This window comes from Phasianus colchicus, chromosome 5 (genome assembly GCF_987193195.1).
Source record: "Phasianus colchicus chromosome 5, bPhaCol1.hap1.1, whole genome shotgun sequence".
Classification (NCBI taxonomy): Eukaryota; Metazoa; Chordata; class Aves; order Galliformes; family Phasianidae; genus Phasianus; species Phasianus colchicus.
The window spans coordinates 26,799,834-26,825,123 of NC_143440.1; the positions used below are offsets into that span (position 1 = coordinate 26,799,834).

The window sequence follows — 25,290 nt, forward strand, 5'->3', positions numbered from 1 at the left end:
TCCATTGAGCTCCCCCCTGGTTTTGGCTGCACTGCCACAGTAGCTTTCCTTCCATTGGGTCTCTTTTGTAGCTCCTTGTTGCAGCCCTGCTGCTGCATTTTGTATTTTTGTTACTGGTCTGTCACTGGGTTTGCATTTTTCTGAAACTGTGGGAAGGCCCAGGTACACAAAAATGATCTTTTTGCAGCTCTGCATGAGAATAAGTTGTTTGTACAAAGTAATTTAGAAGAGAGCATTTCCCAAGCACAGCACGATTTATTCAAAAAGGAAGAGAAAGGATGATAGGGAAGCTGAATGTTTAGATCACTGTGATTTCTGAACAGTGAGAGTCAAACGTATCCCAAGAGAAATGGATTTGGGGGGTGATTTTTTTTGGTACAAGTAATACAGCTTTCATACTGGTAGAGCAGAGCACCCATTCAGTGAGGATGAAATATTGTTTTATTACTTGAATACAGACTGTGATACATGTATATAACCTGTGTGAACATACGTTATTTTTGCTGCAAGAGCTTCTTGTAGTGTTTGGAATTTGGAATTAAGGCAGAACATCTGCAACATCTGCAAATGTGCTTTGTTTGTTGGACTTCAGATATTAAACTGGGCTTCCTTTCCTAATGTTCTCTGTTTTGTACCTAAGTGAAGTATGAAATAAACACATACTTACAGGGAGGCTGAACAAATGTTTTTTAGGACTGGAGGCAGCTACAGGTCCAGCTTTGTTGTATGTTGGATATTAGGAAGAAATTCTTCTCCAAAAGAGTGGAGTTCCAGTGGGCACTGGAACGGGCTACCCAGGAGCTGGTGTAGTCACCATCCCCAGAGGCCTTTAAGGAATGGGTAGATGTATTGTTTAGGAACATGGTTTGATGGGCAGTATTGGTGGTAGATGACCTGTTGGACTAGATGATATTAGAGACCTTTGCCAACCTTAATGATTCTACTTAGAAAAAACTCAGTTCTCTTTCTATAAGCTGTAAGCTGCTGCAAAAGCAGCTCTGTTCCACCACTGCATACCCATGAACTTTTTCTTGCTTTGGCTTTAGCAGTTGTGTGTTTGTTTTCTGCTCGTAGCTGATGTGAGTCATTGTATGGGGGTGTGATTGCTAGATCAGGCACACATGCACACACAAAAAAAGAAATGAGAACACATGTGAGGCATTGGTGAGGAGAACACAAATTGTCCCTTCCAGTAACAGCCGTCAGCTGAGATAAGTAAAGTAGGCTGTGAATCTACATCCACAGCAGATTAGTTTTATTTCTATTTGCTGCCGCCTTTTTAGTGTGAGTCTTGAACAAAGCTACTCAGCTGCTGTGTAGTGAAGAATCATCGTTACCCTGTGCTGAAGTGTGTTGTGGTAATTTGATTTTCTCTTGTTTCTATTGTACTGTCATTGTAAGTATATAAATGTGAGCATTTTAACTTCATATTTGAGAATAACTTTTATACCTTTAATGTCTTGTATTTGGAATTTCTTTATTTAGATCTCCAGTAATGACTTTAGTCTATGAATATATTGGTGATTAGAACCATATAAACACATGTTTGTAGAGTTTGTATGGCAAGTGTGGCCCGAACAGTGAGTTTCTCGTAATTAGTACTGGTGGGACTGAAGGTGCTGGCTGTTTTTGAAATTTTCTTATATATTCTGTGAGAATACCCTGACTTTTAAAGTTACTGCAAGTTACTAGAACTAACCATGCATGAACACCTGTTTCAGACAGGTGTTTCTAATTACTTTTAAACTTTATCTGGAACAGTTCAGCAACTATAGAAGATGAGATTAAATATTTAAAAGTAACCTAGGGTGGCCTTTTATTTGAATTTTCCATTTATTTAGAATTGGAAATTTGGTGTATATTTTTTTCAGTTGAGATTTGAACAAAGCTACTCAACTGACAAAAAGGCAGGCTGCACTGTGCTAGTTCTGACTGAAAGTTAGCTGTCAATGAAAGGAGAAGTAGAAAATTACATCCTGTACAAACATAAAGAAATCTGTTAAAACAGAGATTTGGAGTTACAAATGAATGGTGATCGATCAGATTTCAGTTTTCTAACCCTCATTTTGTCTTATCTGCCTTCTAACTAAACTGACGATGCCAAAGCAGGTGATTACCAAGTGATTTTATGCAAATGTATAGGAGTGCACAGTGCTGTGCAGCTGTGGAGCAAGCAGTCTGATTACATTTCAGGACAGGCTTGTTTTGCTAAAAAGAACTTTCTTGAGGACTACAGTAAAATCTTTGGATTATGTGGTAAAAACTAGATGATAATACCTGACAGCACTTCTGTCTCATGGCTCTGTGACTTGGATCCTTATGCACAAAACATTGCCAGTCTACAAGGGTTCCACTCTGCTTCAGAATAACAATGCAGTGTATGTTTTTAAAGTGAAATTACGTTCCCTTTAGGAATACAGTGTTTTATGAAGTGTTTTATGTCTGTTTTAAAACTCTCGAATGGAAATGCAAAATTCTAGAGTTCATGAATTTGAAATGCATCTTTGTGTCTTTGTATTTCAAATGAATTTTTGAATGTGTTTTGATTCCAGAGAGAGCGCGGAAGGAGGAAGAGTGATCGTAGAAGTTGACGACAAAGTGACAACAGTCAGAAATGTAAAGGTATGGCTTTTCTTTTCTTATGCTTCTCCTTTAAGGATCCTCATGTGATGCTTTGCTGTGTGTGTTTGGCTACTGAATCATTTTGAAAGGAATATTAAGGGATACATTTAAACTAGCATAGCTCTATAAAGTTTTTTTTTCCTTTTTTTTTTTCTTCATCGTGTCAGGGAACGTAGCATCTGACTGTTTGCTATATTTTGTTCTTATCAAAGCCACTGTGCTTTGGCTGCAGGCCATTATTCAAAGCTGTTAGTAATTTGTTTATGATTTTGTGCTTATCTTACTGTTACCAACATCTGGATGATTTCTTTCCCTGTTTCTCTGCTATTTGTACTTAGAATGTGACTGGCTTACATGAAATGGAGCAAAACGTGTTCGGCTACGCCCTTAGTAAAAGACCAAGAGCTGTTAGAATAAAATTAATGTGGCTGTCTTCATCTGAGAGCTCTAGAGTCTACATACCTAGGAATCAACCTCTGTTGATGACTTAAAACTGCCGTGTGCCTTAACTAAACTAATGGAATGGAAACCAAGTAATTTTGTGTAGTCAAACTTCTCTCTGCTTGAAAAGCAAATAAATGATTTACTGAGGTGAAGGTAGGGATTCTAAGAGATGGATGTGTTCTGTGTTTCTTTATAGCTATGAGGAACCCAGTTATTCTAGCTGGTTGGCTCAAGAGAAATATTTCATGAGGTTTTGAAGAGAAAGACTGGGAAAAATAGGATGGATGGTCTTTGAGTTTTTTTACCTTTTTCTGTTATAACTTTTTGTTAATAACTATGGGTGTTCTTCTTTTTTTAAAGACAGAAGGGAAAAAAAGTTAGCTATATGGAGTGTCTTATGGATGTAAATTGTTGTGAATTATACTTGTATTGCATTTCTTTACTGAGGCTGGTGTTGAGGTGCTGATGCTTCCAGGGTTTGCTTAGTTCAGTCAGCAGAAGTGCCATTGTTCTGATTGTGAGTTAGCATTGGTAAGACAACACTTCTCCTGAAAATGGGACTAAAAGTAGCTTGCAGTGATCTCCCTCCTGGTCAGGTGTGAATGACTTTGCGAGGCTGTATTTAGGTTAGACTTAAGGAAGAACTTTTTCTCTCAGAGAGTGGTCAGGCACTGGAATGGCCTGCCAAGGGAGGTGGTGGAGTCGCCGTCCCTGGCAGTGTTCAAGAGGTGTCTGGATGAGGATCTGCAAGATATGGTTTAGGAGCTTGTGGTAGCAGTGGTAGTGTGAAGATGGTTGGACTAGTTAATCTTATAGGTCGTTTCCAACCTTGTGATTCTATGATTTACAGAGCCCCAAATCCACTATTCCCTTGAACAATTTTTCCCAATTCTTTGCATGTGTAATAAAGCTCTCCAGGAGGCAGTTGCTTTCCAGCTGCGAGCTGTCCCTAATTTTCTTGGGGAGGGCTGCGGTTGCCATGGTGATGCTGCAGCAACCCCACCCCACCAGCTGGGACTGACTGTGCAGGCAGGTGGAGGCCCACAGCTGGGTAAGTGGGTCCAGCTGAGCCGTGTGACACCACAAACTTTAAATTCTAGTTCTTAAAGAGTACCTGTGGGATCCTTGGGGCACTGGGAAGTCAAAGCAGGCTCAGTAGGCTGGATTGTTTGGGGGTTCAAGAGCTGATTTGTGAATGTTTTCTCTCCTGATGTTTTGTAATTGGTGAGGTTTTTTTTAATGCATGAACTAAATTTAGGCTGCTTACTGCAGTGCACAAACCAGTATTTATACACTAATGTTTGCATTGCACGTGAAGTGCATTTGCTTTGTAGTTAAAAACTAAAGAAAACCTTGAAAATTACAAAGGATGCCAAGATTTACAAGCTACAAGTTTTCTTCTGTCAGGCAGGAGCACATCTCCTTGAGGTGAAGGGATTTGGGGTTTTTTGGTTCTTTTGCTTTTCATTTTTAAAAGCTGTGATAGCTTGCAGTATTTCCTTCCTGTCTCTCTATTGCTGTAAAAAATTAAGTAAATAAAAGATCACTTAATAAAAAGATCTCTGAATCAAAGCATGGTGAAGATGAACAGCAGGCTCATTAAGGTGTCTGGCTGAAGGAAACTTTGATTCTAAAGATATTATGTTGAATCAAGTACAACCAAGTGAGATTCTAAATACGCATAACCTGTCAAATTCAAAAATACTCTGACATTACTTCTAACACTTTATTTTGCTGTTTCTTGGCTTAAAGAAACAACAACAATAAAAAACACAACAAAACTCTCTGAGCCTATAGATTCATTTTCCCTGTAGATTTACAGTTGATGTTAGTCTTCAGCATTTAATGCCATTTATTCAGTAATCTGACAGACACTATAGTCACTCCCTGGTTTGTGGTGATATTAGTGAAGAACTTCGTTTAGATATGGAGTAATGAATTTTCTGCTTATATTATTGCACATGCTAAAGTTATGATAAAGTTATTGATTAATTCATTCTTTGGCTGCATTTGTAGCATGCAGTCACAGCAAAAGATCTGTTAGCATGACAAAGGGGAAAAGGGGGAATAGACTTTGATTTTTAAATAGAGTGAGAAAATGGGTTTTGTTTAGCTCTTCTTGTGCCTCATTTCTGTGATGCAGCTCTGTGTTATTTCTCAGTTTCACTGAGAAGTATAAAAAGGATTCTATGGCTTCTCTCTTTGTGCAGATTTTGTGGAGATTTGCAGTTGTCAATGTATTTAAGCTGAAGAATCTAATTTATAGAAAACATACCCTTCAACAAAAGTTCCTCTGCAGGTTTGTCATGGACATCCCTCCTCACTCTGTGAATCAAAGGAAAATGAACAAAAAGAATGAACTGTTTGTTGTTCCTTTTCCACAATACAGATCCTAGATAAAATTCCCGTTAGTTCTAAAATGATTGCTTTTTATTCTGCTTTGGAGTTAAGTCTGACTTTTTTCCTTCTGTTGTCAGGTTGACAGTAGGCTTGATGGCACTTGGGATTCAAGAGAAAAGACTGTGGCCTTCAGCTTTGACTACTGCTACTGGTCAGTTGATCCCGAAGATCCGAAGTATGCATCTCAGGAAATGGTAAGCAATGCTGTTCTTCGTATTTGTTTTCCCACTCTGTTTTGTCCTTTCACATTCATACCTACAGGAAGAGATTGTGAAGCTAAATGAGAAATTTTTGTCTATCTATCCCCATCTTTTTCTTACGTTGTTTGTAATGCGATAGTACATAATCTGCAATACCCTTGTTTGTAAACAAATTTTTACTTTCATTAGATGCCAGCTTTGATAAAAATCATTAATTGTGATGATCTAAGAATGCTACCTCAGTTATGAAGGGATCAGATTTTAGTATAAGAAAGCTATAAAATTAAAAGAAAGCTTCAAAGTGATTCTGATCAGGAATTTAGTAATCATGTATTTAAACAGTAGTAGTAAATTTTATTTGTAGTGTGTTGTTTTGAGCATCTCTTGTTCAACCATTAGGAATTCTATAGCTGAGTGGGGCCTGATAGATTAAGATTTCAGTATTGAGATGTTAAGATTTGCTTGTTTGTTTAAAAAAAAAAAATATGCTGTGTTATTAAATCTACTATAAACATCATGCATGGTAAAGCTGTTTAAAGATAAATGTATACACATACAGGGAAGTATATGTCAGCATTATAATGAGATTTTTCCTTTAGTTTTCGCAGAAAGTATCACTAAAGACTGAACTGGTTCTGTGAATTTCTTATTTCTGGTGACAGTGAACACAGGACTGTTTTAATAGAGCATTTGGTAGTTATCTGAATGATCGGTCAAATTCCTAACTTTGCCAGATTTTCTGCTTGGTGCTGTAGTGTGGAAGAGATTTTAGGAATTCAGGAAGCGTGCATGTAGTTTTTAAAAAAGGAAATCTTCTCTCTGAAGTACACAGTGGAAGATAAACTTCCACTTCAGGGATTACAAATGACCAATCTTTAAGTGTTGAACTGTTTTTTGTAGTTGCTTCTGTATTCCCTGCCCCCCCCCCACTCTCCCCAAATGTTTTCTTACTTGCATGTTTGGATGTTTTCTTCTTTGTAAGTTTCTCTCATAATGTAAGTGTGCTACTTAAAGCTCTTGACAACACAGTTATGTTTCTAGCTGGAATGATTTAGCAAACGGGATGTTGATAAATACAATCTGTCAAGTCAGTTTTCTCTCCACTCAGTTTGAAAAGAGATCACAGCTGCCAAGTGGGAAACAAATATTGGATAGAAAGTGGAATTTTTGTTGTTATAAAATACAAGTGCTACTCAAAAAGGGTGTAAAATTGAATAAGCAGCCATTTAAAAAGCTTTGTGTTATCATACAACACGGTTTTATCCAATAAAAATGCTGAAGGGGAAATACACATTCACCGGCCATAGAGAATTAAGCAAATGAGCAGTAGTTGTCTTACTTGTGACATAGTTGTTGAATGCACCTGCTGCTGGCCAAAAGGATACCCAGCGCTGCTTCATGTAACTGTTGAGTTACTGAGCCTTGGACAGACCTGTTTTGTGTGTTAGGAAGTGTCTGAAGATAGACTGTTGCTTTGAGAAAGGCCTGGATCATGAGTGAGTTTCTTGGCTGTTTATCTAAAGTTGTCTTGGTGAATTTAGGATGCCATAATGTCATTTAGAAAAGGATTGATGGAGTACTGCAATCTTACTGTGCTTTTCTGCATTTATCTTGCCATCTTAACACTGTGTGAATGAAGCTTATTGTATTAATTCCATATTTTGTGTCAGTGCTTCAATGCTGAGTTCAAAGTTTCTAAACTTCCTTACTGCAATGGCAGCCAAAGGAGATTCAGTAATGTTTTCATCCAATAAAAGCTTTCTTTCACGGGCTGACCTTGGATTGGTTTTTCCTTGAAAATACCCTGCCAACTGTTATCATATGTGGTTGGTGGATCGGTTGAGGATGAAAAACAGATTATGTGCCTTCAGGTTCATTTTTGTAGAGAACTGTCTGATAGTGAAGTGTCCTTTTCTTGTCCTCTGGACTGACATATAAAAATAAAGTCGTGGCAATTCTTTTGTTTTATTGTCACAGTCTGTAACAACTGCAGTGGATGGGCTGCAAATCATAGTGTTTAGTTGAAAATATGATTTTTAAAGATACAAGTCTGCTTCTCTGATTGCTTCTAGTTTCATCTGGGTGTTAACATTATTTATTTCAGATTCTGGTTCCTGCATTTCTGAATATGACTATGCAAACTGTATTTTATTCCCTGTATATTTTGATAATATACTTTACACATTTGAGCCAGATTTCAGTCACGCATCTGTAAGTGCTTTCAAATGTTGTGATAAGAAGTTCAAATGTATATTTAAAAAAAAAAAAAAGCTTTCTCTGCTGCCTGTGTTCCACTTACGTTTGTCAAAATGTAGATACATGTTGTCCATTTTATTTCTTCTAATACATTCATACTAGTGTTTCTTTACTTGACTGGGAGGAGGGGAATAAGGTTAATTTTCCACTTTTGTTTGGGGAGAGCAGACCTTGTAATACAGTGGGATGAACAGGAACCTAAATGAATTAGTAATGCCCATGTGACAGGCTGTATGCCTTTGTTTTTAATCTTTTTTTAGTGACTCTGCAGCTGGAAGTCTTTTTCCCTTCAACAAGTTAAACCAGAGTCATAAATACAAATTATTTTTAGGAAACATTGTCTATGTGTTTCTTTGAGACTGAATTTTAAAAGTAATTCTTACTTTAGATGATACGCATGTTTTCCTGATTAGTATTATATAAAGATGGTAAGCCTTCTCATATCTGAAAAGAGAAAAGACTTACTTATTTTAAAATAAAAAGAAACCTGTTTTTTGACTACAGAAAGGGTATCCTATCTATTTCTCAAACATCAACAGTGTTGTTTTAGAGACAACTTATTGGATAGTGGTTGTTTTCAGAAGAAGATTTCAGGTGCAAGTGGATGTCTTTGAAAATTGGACTCTCATTCAAAACGTTTGAGAAACCAGACATGAGTCAGGGGTCTGTTTTCCTTGTTCCACCACAGTTAGGAGAGAAATATGAGTCTACTATGTTTCTAATGATGTACTAAATTCTTCAGTGCACAGGGGGGTAAATCTGATGCTTGGAATACAGTGTCATAAAGTTGCGTGAAAGCAGAGAAAGGACAGGTAAGGTGTAAGAATAAACTGAGCACAGGAATAGAATGTTGAATGGAATAAGAAAGAGACAAAAGGAAACTGAAAGATTTTAAGCATCTGAGTGCAAAAGGTCATGCATGGTTTTTTCTGATCTTACTTCTGCAATGTATTACATTCATTTTCTGTGGATATTAACCATGGAATAGTTACTCCAAACCCTCACTGTCCAGGTGTTGGCTTTTTTGGTAATTGTTTTCTTTATTCTCCCCTCAACAGCAAGCAAATATGAAAGAGCTGAGAAACTGTATTATTGCTGTCCGTGTTCCTTCTCCTGCCTTTTTTGAGATGAACTGTTCATTTTTTCTCTTTGCCTTTATGCCACAAGAACTAGTTTGGTTTCACAATGGAAGAGTGCTGGACGTCTGTACCTGGGCTTCTCCATTTGCATCTGATGAAGTGCTGTTTCACGGTGTCTCACTGCATTCCTGTACTAAGATTTTTTGGAAGGTGAATTTGGCACTGTCCAAAGCCCACTTTAATGGAGAAGATATCTGTAACAGTTTTTCTTCCTTCTCACTTCTTCCATAGATGTCTTCAGGAAGTTTAGGATTGTTTTCCAAAGGAAATTCATTTCTCAGGCAATTGTGTAATTATGGGATTATCCTTTAGTAGAGATTCATGACATACTTCTATTTAGCAATAAAAAGTGCTGCAAGCCTGTAAGATAGGAATACTGTTTGATAATAATATTTGTTATATTTGATATTGTGGTGATATTTGATTAGGATTATAACTTTCAGTCTAATAGGCAGATTCAGACTTGCTGATTCTATGTGGTGGCTGAATATCACAGTATGCAAGTGCTTTGAAACCTCTGTAGTTATCCCACAAACAAACATCTAAATGTATACTTATCTAAACTTAATAGTGCAAAGACCATTGAACAAAATCTTGAGAATATTCGTGCACAACTATAGAAACCCATACAAGTATTGAGTATTCTTGCAGTTGGTTGTTACAACTTCAGTCCTTGGCTTCCCTCCAGCCATTCTACCCATCCGGTTATTGTGTATCTGCAGTAATTGTGGTGGGCAGACCGAGCCACAGGATGTAAAAGCAGGCAGGTATTTACACACAGCAGTTGCCATAGATAATTCATGTAGTAATCTGTTCCTTTTGATAAGAGAAATACATCGCATGACTAATAGAGCGTGACTGGTAGTGATGGTCAAATCCAGAAAAGTGTTTAAGTGCCTGCCTTGCTTGGATTTCAGTGGGATCCAAATCTCTGACTGAGTTTCTTTGGAACACTTTTCATAGATCTGAAAGTTTAAGTTGTGTGCCTTAGTTACCAGCTAAACAGAGATTTATAATATAAGGAATTCAATAGCATACCTTTGCTTCGTGCACATTTCATGTCAGATGCTATTTTATGAGACTGCCCCTCTGCTGCCATCTGTTACATGGCAACGAAATGTGATGGGATATTGGTGGGAAGGTTCAACCCCTACTGCCATATCACCAACATCTGTCTCTGACGTCATGGGCCAACATAATAAAATAGGAGGCATGACTTTCGGAACAGCCCTCATACAGTTACAGAGGAAAAAGCAGTAATGGTGTTTAAAAGAAAAAAAAGTCCTACTGCAAATATCAGTATCTGCTCCAAAGTTCTTGAACTTCTGTTTTCTCCCCCTCACATCTCGTAAGCAGTGACTTACTCTTATAATTGTGAATTACTGATACAGTTGTGAGCTGGAAGAGTAACTCCTTCACTTTTGTGTTGTTTATTTCTGAACTTGATGTATCAAGTGATACAGGATCCCTCTGCTTGCCTGTCCAATGCACATGTATGCTAGGAAGAACTCCCAGTCAGACATATCTTCAGTCTCACTGTGCAATGATTTCTATCACTGTTTATAAATATTTTCCTTATAATTCATTTATAATTATATTTTCATTAGGAAGATTGGGTTTTAATCTGTGCTGTAAGTACGGAAATGAAGGCTACCAAGGGCAGCTTCTCTAACTGAACACACATGATGTGTGAAGACGGATTTTTTTCATTTCTTATTTGTATTTGAAGTGTCATAATTGTTTTCACATTTGGCTTCCCGTTGTATTTTTGTGTGGTTGTGTTTTCCTTTTTTCTTAATTCTGGTTTCAGCTAAGGAATGTAGCTGTGGAAAGGGGTGGAAGGGCAAATGATTTTCTTCTATCTCTGTCAGAGTGTAACTGAAAAGCAACCAGAAGATGAAACTGATATGTTTGTTTTAATATGCAGCATCCTCAGTGCAGCATTCTGTTTCTTGGTTTGTTAAGAATGGGAGGAGGCAGGAATGTGTGTTTGTTTGTTTTTCCCTGTTAGTTGAAAGGCTTTAAAAAGTTAAACAAGAGCACTGTTTGGAACCAAAACATTACAACATACTTTCCGGATCTTCATGAGATACACTGACTGTACTTGCAGCTTGGTAGTTTGCTTAATGCAAGAACTCAGATTGAGGAGCCTTTCCATTTTCAGATGCGTCTGTGGCATTTCCATGCCTCCACGTGTTCCTTGTGATATTCGAGTTTGATAGTTGCACATCTATTCCCTGATATATCTGCTTTATTACATTAAAATTCTTTAGAAGTAAGTGCTGACTTTTATATTTCTGTAATCCTTCAATCTGTTCTCTCTTCATCCTACCCCCACTCCCCTTCCTCCTTGTAATGCTGGGGTGAGGTGGAGGCAGCAGTGGGTGTAAAAGGAATTTTCATATGAATTATTTGAAAAGCAGTAAACATTCCATCTGCAACTTTTTTTTCCTCCAACCCAGAATGAGATAGAAGTGTAAGAAAATGGCTTTTTGTGATTGTGATGAAGGCAAGGAAACCACTGTCAGTGCAGTTTATTATGCATCTTCCACGAGCTGCTGTGTTCAGTTCACGATCAAATGAAGTCATTCTTGCTATGACCAGGATTTCTTTGCTCTGAAGAAAACTGATGTGGAATTCATAGCTAATATTTGTAAACTTCAAAGCAGGCATTACTAGAATACAAAAATTGAATGGATTTTCAATTTACTACAGATAACATTGATTTTTTTTTTTTGTCTTTCATATACATTAGCTATTTAGATTTAAATAAATAAGGCATTCAGTTAATTGCAAGAAGTAACAATGTTGCATGTGCATTCATATGCAACTATAATTTAATACAGCTGTATTTGAAAGGTGAGGGAAATATTCAATACTAAAAAAAAAAAAAAAAAAACAAAAAAAACCCACCCACAAAAGCAAACAAACAAAACCAACCTGTTTCAAACAATGAAATTCAACTTTACCTGGATGTTAGATGTTAGTACTTATACCCACTCGCTCATTTTTCCCTACAGGCACGGGATACACAGTGCACTTCATTTGCAATAGGCAAGCTATATAATTCACCAAACAATATCAGAAGGAACTGTAACTATATTCAGCAGCCTAGAAGAAGAATAGTAAATTCTTAGCATTACCAGGTGCTGTGTATCTTGCAGTGAGCCTGCACCATCACAGCTGGCAGTTCTTCCGTAATTGTGATTTCTATATGTCTTGCAAATGAAGGTAAAAACTGCACTGATGACCTGCAAACATTGGAAGTTGCTTGTCAGCATATTATTATTATAAAGAATTTTTTTCTTTTTTTTATATAGATGTTTCTCTTTGTAGTCCCTGAGATGTATTTTTCAGACCTGAAGGATTTTTATGTTGATCTGTTGCATAGGATGGGGCACATCCTTCTTAGGCTAGACTGCCTCATCTCTCCATAAGAAAATCCACCAGGAGCACTGTAACACGCACAATATTGATGATGCAGCACAGGAATACAAAGATGTGTTGTGTGTGTGAAGAAGAGGCATCTCGAAGTCCAGAATGGAAAACACTTGGAATAACATTAGAGCAGGTGTTAATGTTAATAGCTGTAATTTCAGTTGTGATTCAGCACCATGGGAAAACAACCTATTTAAACAAGGGCCAGTTCAAATGGTCCATTCCTAAACTTATTATTCTGCAGCTATTTCACATGACAGTGATATACCCTGGCAAGATGTACTTCAAAATATATTCCTTAGCCTAAGATACTGAAACATCATCATCTGTGCTTCAGCTAAGAATGTCCTGACTTTAGAACACAGAGGTTATGCTTTTAATAAGTGAGAATTTATCCAGAATAGTATGTAAATCTGGGGAGAAGGAAATCTAAACTAGCATTCAGAATTTTGACTTTTATGTTTTAAGGCTATAGTTAATGTTTCTACACTGTATTACTTTTATTCATTTTAATTCTTATGAAATTTAGGAAAGCTGCTAACAAAATCTGTTTTAGCAGAAAAAGCACAACTGAACTGCAATGTTAATTTGCTTTTCACAAGTGAGTTCTCAAGGGCATACTTTCTGCTGATTAAAAACAAAGCTGAATTGGGAGTCAACATGCAGGTGCTCAGATCCAGCCAAAAGGATGATTCATTCGGTTTGTCTTCAAGGAGGCACGCTTATCTCTCTGAGGCATATCTTAATTAACCGGGAAGTATAAAAGTCAACTCCTAGCAAAGAAAAATAGAGCAAACACAAATTAAAAAACAAAAGAGAGAGAAAGGAAAAGGCTGGTTTTTGTTATATTGTAATGAAACAGTTGCTATTCATACCCAACACTTTAATAAACAGTCATACAGGACTGTTTACAGGCACCACATAATTTAATTTTTCAGGCGTTAGCTATTTATGCTTGCAAGTCCAATCTCATGGCTGGAACATGTCAGAAACGTGGCACGTTTTCAGGAGCAAACAAAATGGCTGTGTTGATCTTGATCACAGCTGCTGCATAAATGTATCTCACTATTCAGAGCTAGCTTAAGCCTGCCCAATAAAATCTTTCATAAGCCAGCTGCTTGTTAAAAACAAAAAGCCCCCCAACCTGTCCCAGTCTCCCTCTAAAAGTCTATCAGCCCTCCAACCTGGTGCTTATACAACCCTCAGACCAGTATGTTCTTAAAGATTTGGTTAAAGCTCTGCTAATTTTCCTGTAGCTTCAGTTGCCAAAGGACTAATCTAACTGTGAAGTCATTCACACAACATTACTTACAGATTGGTGAAAAAACATTGGTCTTCATTTCAGAATAGAAACAGCAGGAATGTAATTTTTTCATGCATGGAAGAAAAACTGTGGCAGGCACTGAAACACAAGGGAATTGAAATTGTGAACGTTCATCTCCAAGTAAGGAAGAACAACCAACCAACAGCTTATCTATATGACTGATTAAATAATAATTAAAAAAAAAAAAATCAGTATGGTGGGTTTTTTTTGTTGTTGTTTGTTTATAGAAAAGAAAAATCCACATAACCATGTGCTGGCAAGTGAATTCAGAAGGCTTTTGCTTTCATGTGCAAGACGTCTGGAAATCACAGTGATTAGAGAAAAACTGATAGGTTCACTGCAAGATGCATGATAACTGGCAATGCCAAGAACTCACTATTCTCTTCTGAGATTGTGTGTTCTTATTGATCTTTCCAGTATTGTGTAGTGAATTATACTGCTTGCCTGTTGGAAAGGATGCGTTCTGTATATCTAGTGTCTGTCAGGAAAACTGAGCGCTAACAGCATTTGCTTTGAAGAGACGTCTTATCTTTTGTTAGTTTATATTAAGTGTTCTGTTCTGGTAGCAGCAAATGGATTTAAGTAACTGCTGATCTACTTAGAAATAGATAATTCTGAGGGAGGGCTAGAACCAAAATGTTGAAAGCGTCATGGATAATACTACGTTAATCTCTTTGTAAAGGAATGAGGTCTCCTAATGGACTTGAAAAGCCGAAGACCAAGGAAAAATTATCTACCCAGCTGAGCAATGATTCCCAGCCTTTTGAAGCAAGTCCTATTACATCAGAACTGCCCATGACCTAGACTGCTGGACTTGCTTTGCTGTGTGACCAACAAGTATGACCTCAGCACTTTGCAGTATGATCAGGAGGTATTCCTTTCATAGTGCCCTGGAAACATACGTCCCTACAATTTCTCGCTGAAGTGCTAGAAAGCATACCTTCAGCTGTGGACGTTGTGCCCCATGTGATTTTTCTTGCCTCCTGTGGGCCTTGGTCTTCTGTAGTCTCTCTCATGAAGCCTCTCCAGGACCCTTCTCTATATAGGTAATGTCATTTCCAAAGGTGGCAGTGGGGTTGTCGTGCACCAGACATGTCAGTTATGATGTCCTCAGTGATACTGTTGTAAAGCCATTTTCCTTGTCTATCTTGTTTTGATGCTCGTAGTTGCGTTCCTTTTTCTTTATGACTGAGGATAATGGCCAGAGTAGTTCATGAGTGGCTAATATTTTTTTCTTTATTGCTTGCATTTTACAACCTCTTTGCTGATAACAATGAAAGTTTCACATCAAAATGTGTGTTTCTGGCTTTGCTGACTTTTTCAGTAGCTAAACAGAGTGTAGGACCTACTTGCTTTTGTGCGTGTGTGTTTTTACAGCCAAGAGCAATTTAAGAGCTGCTTTGAAATAGAAAAATAAAAAATAATAGTGATATTATGTTTAGAGTCCAGAGAGATAGTCAATACGAATTTATCATTGAAGCATTGATGTTTTGCTTATATTGCAAAGCTCCTGTTCTTAAGTACTTTCTGTGCTTAAGCAGCTTTTGTTGTTTTTAAGTTAAACTCCAATTCAGCAGAGACCTGTCAGTGCCTTAAAGACATTTTTTGGTCTGAAATCTCAGAAATTTTGAAGGATTGTAGAAACTTGCTTCCAGCTCCTCATGTTGTTCTCCTTTGCCTCATTTCTATTACTTGATATTACTTGGTACAGCACACTTTTATTGTCTCTCATTCTATTGCATGTAATTTGCATAATTGTATTGCTCACTACAGTATGCAGAATGTAACCTTTTTTCTACTCCATCTATTATCAGTGTAAGTGGCTTTCTACAGCTGAATGTAATTGTCACAATGGAGAGCAAAAGAGATCACAAGGTCACGTTTAACTCCTCATTTTATTAACATAGAGTTGATGCACTTTTATTCATAGCGCCTTTACAAGTAAACTAACCAGTTCAGATGAATGTCAGGGAATATTCACTGAGCCCCACAACATGATGGATCACTGGAGCAGTTCCTGCTCCTGTTTGTGCTGGGATAGCCAGCACTGCTCAATATAGCTTCTGGGCACAGCTGAGGGACTGGCAGGGCCCTGTCCATTCCCAGCCGGAACTCTGTGGCCATTTACATTGGCACTGCAACTGACCGCTCCTTTGGGGTAGGAAATAGTCAACAGTGCGTGTGCAGCTGTGGTGGGAAGTGAAGAATTCTGCTCCCAGCAGAGGAATTAGATCTTGAGAGGGCTGAAATTTTTTATATGCTATTTAATACCTCTGCTTAACGAAGCACCAAGACCCTTTTTTTAATATGCTGTCCGTTGTGTCTGGCAGTGTACGTGTGCACAGTGGCATTGTCCCGGGGTTTTTATACGCTTAGGACTGGTTCTGAATAGCGCAGTGCTGAAGCTATTTCTGTCACCTTCTGCTATATGCTGTAGTTTCTTTTATATATGTACTCACCAATTCAGGCACTTGACTCACGATGGATCTTCTGTCACATTGCAGAATATGGGAATATATTCTTCACCACATCCATATTGTGTCAGAGATCCCTGAAATTTTCTATAATGTTTTATATCTTCCTTCTGCATTGTTCTATTCTTCTGCTTGATTGTTTTTGGTTTTTTTGCTGTACAGATAGAGAAGTACTTCTCATTCCTCTTGCCTAGAGGGAAGTGGGGGATAGAAGGCAGAAAAGAGAGACGAAACAAAAATAAGACCTAATTAACAGATTTGAGGTAGTAACTGCAGCTATTTTAAATACATTTTTAAACATTTAAGAAACATTAATAAGACCTACAAGGTTAGGCAAGACACAGGCAACTTGTCACTTGAAGGAAAGAGAATGCTGATTTTTTTTTTTTTATTCTTTTAAGACCTAGCCCTAAGAAAACATTACTAAATTCAGACTGTGTGCTAAGTCCTTGCAACTATTTCCATGATGGGCTCAGCTTGCAAGCAATGTGCATAACCTTTTCTGAGAACAAAAAGGATGCTGACATAGTTGAGCACAGAATTGAGTCCCCTCCTCCTTCCTTTCCTCCCAGAAGCAGACATAAGTTGTAAGTTGTTTTTGATGTAAAAAGCAGTTACTGTCCACTCAGAAGTTTTTTGTACTTTACAGATTCATTTCACTTATTGTAGAGTATCAACTAGCTTTTCTATCAGTTTGCAGTGCAGCAAACTCATTATCTACTACAGATTATCTACTGTGTAATGTTATTAATGAGGCAGCATGAGATACGGGCATGGAGAAATAATCCATGTAAGAGCTGAAGTGTGTTCTTGTTAAGTTCAAAATGATACAGACTTGCTACGCTTCCTAAATAACAATTTAATAACTTTGTAGTCCATTTATATTCCAATACAGTTTTTCTCTTGGTTTTTAAATAGCATGTATACCTGTATTATTAATTTGCTGGGATTGCATATGCAATATATTTGAAACAGAGATGGCAATTTGGGAGTAATTAAGCATGTTGGAAAGAATGAACTGGTTAATGTTACTTAGAATAATAACACATGAATGACATTTAAAAATATTCTGCCATAATTTCACTGTTCTGTTGTTACATATCCGAGAACTAAATTATCTTCTGTTAAGGGTACTTTTTAAAAATGTACAAAAGGAGCTGGAGGGGGAAATTATTTGATAAAGGAAATCTGGAGGAAACAACAATATGCACTGGATGGTATGAAAAAAAAGGTAGACTTTTAAAAATCCTTTTCTAGTCAGGCTTTTACTGATTAGGCAGTTGAGGAACTAATAAAAATGATGTGTTACAAGTGAAATGCTCTGATCTGTACAGAGTACTACCTGTTTGTGCAGCTTTGATCAGACCTTGCAGCTATCTTCTAAAACAGAATTTGTAAATGCTAGGATTGTTTTTGAGGAGTGCAAACAATGTGGGATGCAAGAAATACTCTATGTATCTACTGTAAATCATTGTACTGAAAAAAGATAAGCATAAAATTATCATCTGAACTGGCACAGTTGTATGAAAATCACCCATAAACTTCAGCACACCATCACTGTATTTGCTATATTTATATCTCATCATAAAAATATTGTACCAACATGTTGGAAAGCAAATACAGAATGATGGAGAGTTACTTAAAACCTCATGTGAATACACGAAAGTCTTGTTGTTCAATCCTTTTTAAGTCATTCTTTTGAACATCCAATTATTTGCCTATTTCATGCCTTTTTAATGTGGTTCTTAACACAAGGTTTTAATTTGTAAGGAAATAAAATCTAATGCATCCTCACCTTGGGAAATCTCTAATAAAATTTCTAATGAGATTTCTGATGAAATCTCTACCCTCTGTCTCATTTAAAAAAAACAAAAAAACAAAAAAATCACAACCAACCCCATCTTAATGTAGTTCATTCATCACAGATGAATATTCTGTTTCACTTAGACAATCAAATGCAGCACTGAGTAGTTTTATGGATTTTTTTTTTCCTTTCATTCCTAGTAAGTGTTATGTATTACAGGGAAACTCTAATACTATCTTCAAAGGAAGTGGCTTGACATAATATGAAAAATTCTTTTTTTACATTCTGCCAGAGTGTCCTTATTTGTCTTCACAATACCAAAATTTGGTTTATCACTGACACAGTGATAAACGACACAGAAATATGCATCTATAATTAAGACTTAAGAATTTGCTGGTTTTGATGCCTGTTTGTTTTCTAATCTTTACCAGATCTGCACGGTTTCCTATTTGAAAATATATGGCAGTGTTACTTTGTGAAAGTACTGGGGAGATTGATTTTGTAGATATTTTCCTACTGCTTTTTGCTTTCTGTCTATTTAACAATGTGTAGTAGGAAGCGTTTGTGATCTTTGTGGTATGTTGTACCCCTTTTGAGGTGGTTGGGATATGAAGTGTTTGGGTAAGAGAAGGACTGTATAAAAATAGTACAAACATCCAGTAATTTCTGTCAGCAAGGGAGCAAATATAGAAGGAACTGATAGTCCTTGTAGCCTTTTGAGTGTGGTGTTTCTAATTAGGTGAGCTGTGATTGCTCATTGCACCTTTGGCCATTAATGTGCTGCCCCTCAGTACTTGTAAGCTGGAAATGCAGAGGGACAGCTGACCGGGCATAAGAGTGGAATTAACAATTTCCTCAACCACTAGTCCTTGCAAACTTTGTTGTTAATATATTGCTGAGAATGAAATGCCAAGAGCCCTTTCCTTGAACTCATAAGTGACCTTATATTGCCTCCTGTTGTTTGGATTCTTCCGGAAACTACTAAAACCATTTGAATTTAGAAAGTATCTTGTATGAGTTCAAAACGCTTTTTAAAATAGTTGTGGTGAGTATTATAGACTGCATTCCAGCATTCTTTTATTTCTTTCTTTCTACATATATTTTTTTAGATCATGTTTTTTAAGGAAAAAGAAGTGAAAACGTAACACTGCAACAATTTTTGAAAAGCTAAACCAAAGTCAGGAAATTTTCCTAGGGATCTGATCTGACTACTGCTTCTGAATCTTCTCAGTAAACATCAAAGTGATCTGTTTTCATACAAGTCTGTATACTTTTCGATCATGTCCTTTTTGTAGGAAGATGTGTAGTCCTCTGAGCAGCCAGGTGGATGTACAGGCAGTTCCATTGCTGTAAAGGGCTTTACTCCAGGGAGACAACATAGCTGCTTGTCCCAGTACCTGTGAGAATGTGGAGCAGATCCCTCCATTGTTTAATGGACCATGTTTAATGAAGATAGCTGGCTCTTCTAATCTGAAACCTGCAGATTTGCAAGTAGGGATGATGATGGGATATGCATTCCTCAACCTGTTCTTTTGGCAGTATGCCCTGCACGTATTCAGAAAAGGGGCCAAGCTTTATTATCAGAAAGCATGTAATTTTAAGTCTGCCATCTCATATATTTGGAAAACCTTTACTCCCAGGAAACAAGCAACAAGAGAGAAGAAAAAAACCTCTAATGACTAAAACAGATTTAGTCTCAAGTCTAATGTCTGAAACTATCAGAAATGCAGTAATCTACAATTTTTTTTTTTCTTTATGTGAAAGACAAAACTAGATGTGACTGCTGCGTAGCACAATCAGAGTCTTTTGAACTTCTCATCTCTACTGTAAGGGAGCAATAATTTAAAGGGAAACAAGACTATTGCAAGAAATCCAAAGCTCATTTATACTTATGCTGCTACTAATGCAGTCCACTAAAAAATAGAGAATTTGGAATAGCTGCATTTCATTATATTTTTTATGTTCTGAATTTGGAGAGTGAAAATAGTTTAAAAATGAAACTGTGTTCAAGTAACGTTCATTGCTGTGTTTTTTGAGCTTTTAGAAGTCTTTGGGGAATACTTCTTTGAGTCAAGTTTCAGTGTAACATTTAAAAAGCGATCATTCTGGCTTTTCACTTTTATGAGTTTTGGAGTTTTATTAACTTATGTTATTTACATGGAGAAAACGTAGGATATACTTACTATATTAAAACAATTCCTTATCTCCTTCCTCCAATCATCGTAGTTGTACTCATGAAAACTGGCATTTGAGATGCAGTTGAGGCCAAGCACTGGTGAGCCCCATGAGCATTTATTTTTGCAAGGTTCACCATGCAGTGCTTTCTTTCTGTAGTGCTGTCTGATTGATGCTGTATGGAAGTGGAGAAACTAGCTTATTTCTATGAAAGTGTATTTTATAGACTTAAGATTTGTTTTCCAGTGCAGTGATTTTAAGAGCTAATGATCAAATAGCAAAAGTAGCAACTTGAATTAGCTGATGCACGAAAAGAGAATACCCATTTCCAGCTGAAGGGAGTGGAGGGGAGAGGCAGAAATATTATCTTGATAACGTCATTGCACTCTATTCAAGTATTTCAGTAGATGGTTAGCCCTTACTGAATTACTGAAAAATTTGGATCACTGCTCCTCTTTCCCCTCCTTGTAATAAAATCAAGGATCAATCTTTTTTTCCATCCTCTGTCCTCTCTTAAAAAATTAGTGGGCTGTTATTGTTAGAAACAGCTGAGAATTGATACTTGTCCCTGCTGCCTTAAACAACAAAACTTAGTAATTTTTGTTGTTTTGCTTTACTTTCCTTTCACATGGAATTGCAGACATCCGCTAATGACCTGGGATCCCAGCCAAGAGCAGGCCATGGTGGGAGAAATGTGGGATATTTATAACTTCATTATCTGTTACTTATTCCTTACTCTTTCCATTACAAAAGAGAGTTGGTTTTGTGTTTTGTTGCTTTTTTTAAATTTTGAACCTGAACAGCTCTCTGTTTGTTTTGCTTACTTAAAGATGACATCATTAAAACTGCTTTTTTTTTTTTTTTTAATCACAACACTTAAATTGTCAATTCACGTGATTTTTCTGCTTTTAAGGCAGTAGAGGACATAAAATCACATCTGGAGAGTGGAATAGATAAAATGTTTACTGGGTCTCGGTGGAGTAAAGCAGTATGATTGTAAAGGGCTCTCTGCTTTTCTTGCGTCACATTATCCCTTAGAAAAGCTGAAGTTTTCCCTGAGATTCTTTTCTTGGGTTTTCTGGCCCAGAGTTCACTCAGGAAATATCTTTCACTGTGTTTCAGTGGAGAAGCACAGAGCAGAGGCAAATCCTGCTCCTCAACTTAGCCAAAGGCACACGTGTGCCCACAACAGCACTCAGACCTTCACATCCCCCACTGCTCACACAATGCAACAAAAGCTGTTGCCCACCTGCTTACTAGGCTGTTTGTTGCAGCTTGTGCATAGCTGTCTATTTGTAAATTTCTGCTTCCTCCTCTAAAACTTGCAGAAATTTTAAAGAACTAGGTAATAGAGTGATGCTATGGAGTAGCCCTTGCATAGGGTGGGCTTAACCAAAAATCCTGTGTGTTCTTTTTATCATGTCTCATCTGTTGCTGTGTAATTTTGTTCTTAATGCATCAGTTTGACCTTTTTAAAAATTTGTATTTATTTTAACATCACTATTGTCATTTATTGCAACAGTATCCAGGAAGATTTAATTACTTGTCCTTCATCCTGTCATCAAACAAGGAGCTTCCTGTAGCTGGCTTGTAGGCAGGATGTATTCCTGAAGTCTAGACAGGAGATCCAGAATTACTCAGCTTTTCAGGCTTTTTCTTTGATGTGCATGAGAACTTGAATATGCCCTGTTAACTGTATCTTTAAGGACTATATTAAATAAATGGAACAGGGCTCTTGGAAAAACAGACTACCTGTAAGAATTCTGTTTTACAGAGCATCTGCAGGGAAGGAACTCAAGCTAGGCTTCTGTGAGTTGATCCCTAGGTATAGATCGGAAAAAGAAAGCACCCCTACAAGATAAGCAGTGCTTTTCCTTCAGTTACTCTTAAATCTTGGTACCTCATAGCCATTAGCTTTTGGGGGTAGAGGGAAAAATGGGAGGACATATACAATGTGTCTCTCTGACGAATATCTGTTGTTAGCAAGCCTAGCGTCTGCTTTGCATTACACTAAGCTAAATGGAAAGGGATTCATTCAGTCCTTAATGGATAGAATTCACCTATGCTGATTCAAAGGCCGGATGTAACAGCAGAATTCAGTTCACATATGGCATAAAATAAAATGTGTAAATCTTGATTTCTGGCTTCATTAATGAATAAATAAGCTGTTTTCTAGGTAGAGAGGTTTATCACCACAACTGTATCTGAACTGAGCTGAGTCAGATATTGGTGAGTGTCACACACTGGTTTTTGGATTGTACTGCTGTTGTGTTCAGATTGTGACTGCTCTTTTATCCAGTGATAGCATGATAAGAATCCCCACTGGGCAGGAAAGGAGGGTTCTGTGTTGAATGTGATTCTGTACAGATAGATGAAAATAGCAGGTGGTGTTTTTGTGATGGTTATCTTGTCTTTCAGGTTGATCTTTATAATAAAACACAAGCAATTTTTATTTTATTTTTATTTTTTTTAAAAGCAGATGGACTTGTGCCCTTACTGATAGAGCACTTCTAAAAATTTGTCACAGCATCTATAAATTAGATGAACGTGGAAAGCATAGGGGTATTTCTCTCTCAAAACAAAATCATTCTTTCATAAACAAATGAGATATATTTTCATGACTGTGTATTTTGGTGATAAAACAGCAGAAATACAGAGTGACTGTTCAGCCTAGTTGGCTGAACTATCTCATTCTTCCACCCTCTACCCAGAAGGATAGCATGTTTATTTGCCATGTAAAATGCTAGGAAAAAGTCACAGATAACAGTTCCACCCACATACTTTAACCAAGCTTGACTTACACTGTGTTAACAGCATGAATGTATGTACATTATGATGCACACAATAAATAGCTTTTGCACTGGAAAAAATGACAGCTGATAGATGAACAAAGACGTGATTGTTGTCCTTCCCAGGGGGAATTAAAGCACAAAGGGATTTAAGAGCACGCAGGAAGCTTGTTGGCAGAGCCCACAACCAATCTCTCTCAAGTTGTGGTGCAAATGCTCCTGCCACAGGCCAAGCAGCTCGAGCTGGAGGGAAGCCTGCTCTTTCACTCTGTTTCCTGTTCAACTGGGAAAAGAAACTGAAAAGACTGGATAGAGGGAAGGGAGAGAAGTAATCCTAGCTGTGGAGCTGTGGCCTCTTAACAAGAAGAGAGAAGAAATGTTCCCAAACTAATGGACCGGTGCTTGGTTTTTGTTGTTTTTTATTTCCCTCTTCTATTTGGTTTGAATGGGATAATGTTGCTGAAGTAATCCTAATGTCACAGTAGAGGGTTCTGTGCAGTTGATCCGCATAATGCGCTTCCCTTTGCTTGTGTTTTCTGTCTGTGTACAGAAAGCCCCTCAGTTGACATTTGTTTAATATTCTTTAAGAGAAAACACGTGCAGAAAAGCCTTGCATTATTGGAGTAAAAGCCAAGATTTGTTTTCAGATATTCCTTCCTTGAATCCTCTTTCTGCCTTTTTTATTTAAATTGATCTTTGGGGTTTTGGGAAAATTTTAGGACAAAGGCTCCCATTGTTTTGGCAGGAAATGTTTTCTTCTGAATAATTTTATTCTGTGAATTTTTTTTTTTTTTTTTATCTTAAACACAAGCCTTGGATGCTACATATCAGATGTAGCAATTTAATTAAAGCAGAATTTGGTCATAATTTGGGCGTTTACTGCTTTAGGAGGGCCAAAATTCTCTGCTACATGAGATACTGCGTATCTGCTCTTTATTGTGGAGGTGGTGGCAAATGGATACTGCAGGACTGAGCCCCTTGTGTTTTATTTTGTTCATGCAGTTGCCTAAACTATCCTCACTTACTAGCTGAGAGCAATTTTGTCTATATAGTAAACAATGACACACTTTATTTTAAGTAAATCCATTTTGTGTCTGGGTCAGCTGAAATTGTCATGCTGATGTCCTGATGCTTTCTACCTACTCATGAGGCATCTTTTTACTGTTGGTTTGCATGTCAAATCTTTAGTGGGAATGAAGTGGTTGAGTCTTTTCAGTATTTATAAACTCAACTATTTATTCTATAGTGAGAAGCAGCTGTTGGCCATATTGGTTCTATATAAGTTCAGTCTCTTCCTCTTTCATTAAAGCAGTGGTATTTTAAAAGGCTATTTTTAAACTGTGCTGTGCAAGAAGATAAATTTTTTATGGTTTTCATTTATTAAGCGATGGGAATTTGTGTTATTATTCGGTATTTAGGCTAATGTTTATTCGGTATTTAGGCTAATGTTTTTTTACAAGCAGTTTTCTTTTAGTGAGTTTTTTGTTCACATTGACGTTTGTGGACTATGACTGTAGTAAGTGGTGATTTTATTTATTCAAAACCCCATTATAAAAAATACCTTTTTTTGTCTGTTTGTTTTCCTTGTCCATATTCCCTTGAAATTTCTGAAATTTCCAAGATCTGTTCAGATTCCTAACGATGATAGAAAATATTGACCATTTCAGATGCATGCAAGTCAGGGAATGGATACTATAGCACTCAGATATGAAAACAATTCTGTTATCCTGCTGATCCCAAATGATGCAGCTCACACTCCTCCCACTTCCACCTCCTTCCACTTCTGCTCTGGTTAGAGTTTGTCCCAGCCCAATGTCTAAACCAAATGCAAGCATTGTTTACCAGAAAGTACTTAGAGTTAAAAGTACATAAAAGTAATATATCAGTTTGGTTTTTTTTTTTCCTTAAATTTGCAAGGTCAACATTGTGTGCTATCCCTGTAGGTTTACTGGATTTTTTTCCATCTCTCTGAGACTTGGCATACATTTCATTTTCCCAAAGTATTCAACTCTCAAGCATAACAGACAATTTACTGTAGTTTTAAACAACTCCTTTTTTGTTTCCTTCTGAGATTCAGTTTCTGATTGAGCTAAGAAAGGACAGTTTTGTACTTCTGGAATTCATATATTACCAAAACTTTATTCCTGTTAGAATGCACTCATTATCTTTGAAATTAAAGCATTTATTACTGTAGAAAGGACATTATCACATAGTAGAGGTGCCAT

General features: G+C 37.1%; 1 protein-coding gene across 3 annotated transcripts in view; it reads left to right on the plus strand.

The window, feature by feature from the left end:
* The window catches only part of STARD9 (StAR related lipid transfer domain containing 9), a 101,151-nt gene that overhangs the window by 11,055 nt on the left and 64,806 nt on the right, over window positions 1-25,290 (plus strand). For 2 of the 3 annotated variants that reach the window (XM_090141022.1, XM_090141021.1), the window contains exons 2-3: window positions 2,553-2,622; window positions 5,544-5,660. In XM_090141022.1, the coding sequence (XP_089997148.1) occupies window positions 5,658-5,660 (3 nt within the window). In that variant the 5' untranslated portion in view covers window positions 2,553-2,622; window positions 5,544-5,657. Of the gene's footprint in view, window positions 1-2,552; window positions 2,623-4,063; window positions 4,118-5,543; window positions 5,661-25,290 lie in introns of those variants that run through there. The other variant, XM_090141023.1, reaches the window with a different exon arrangement.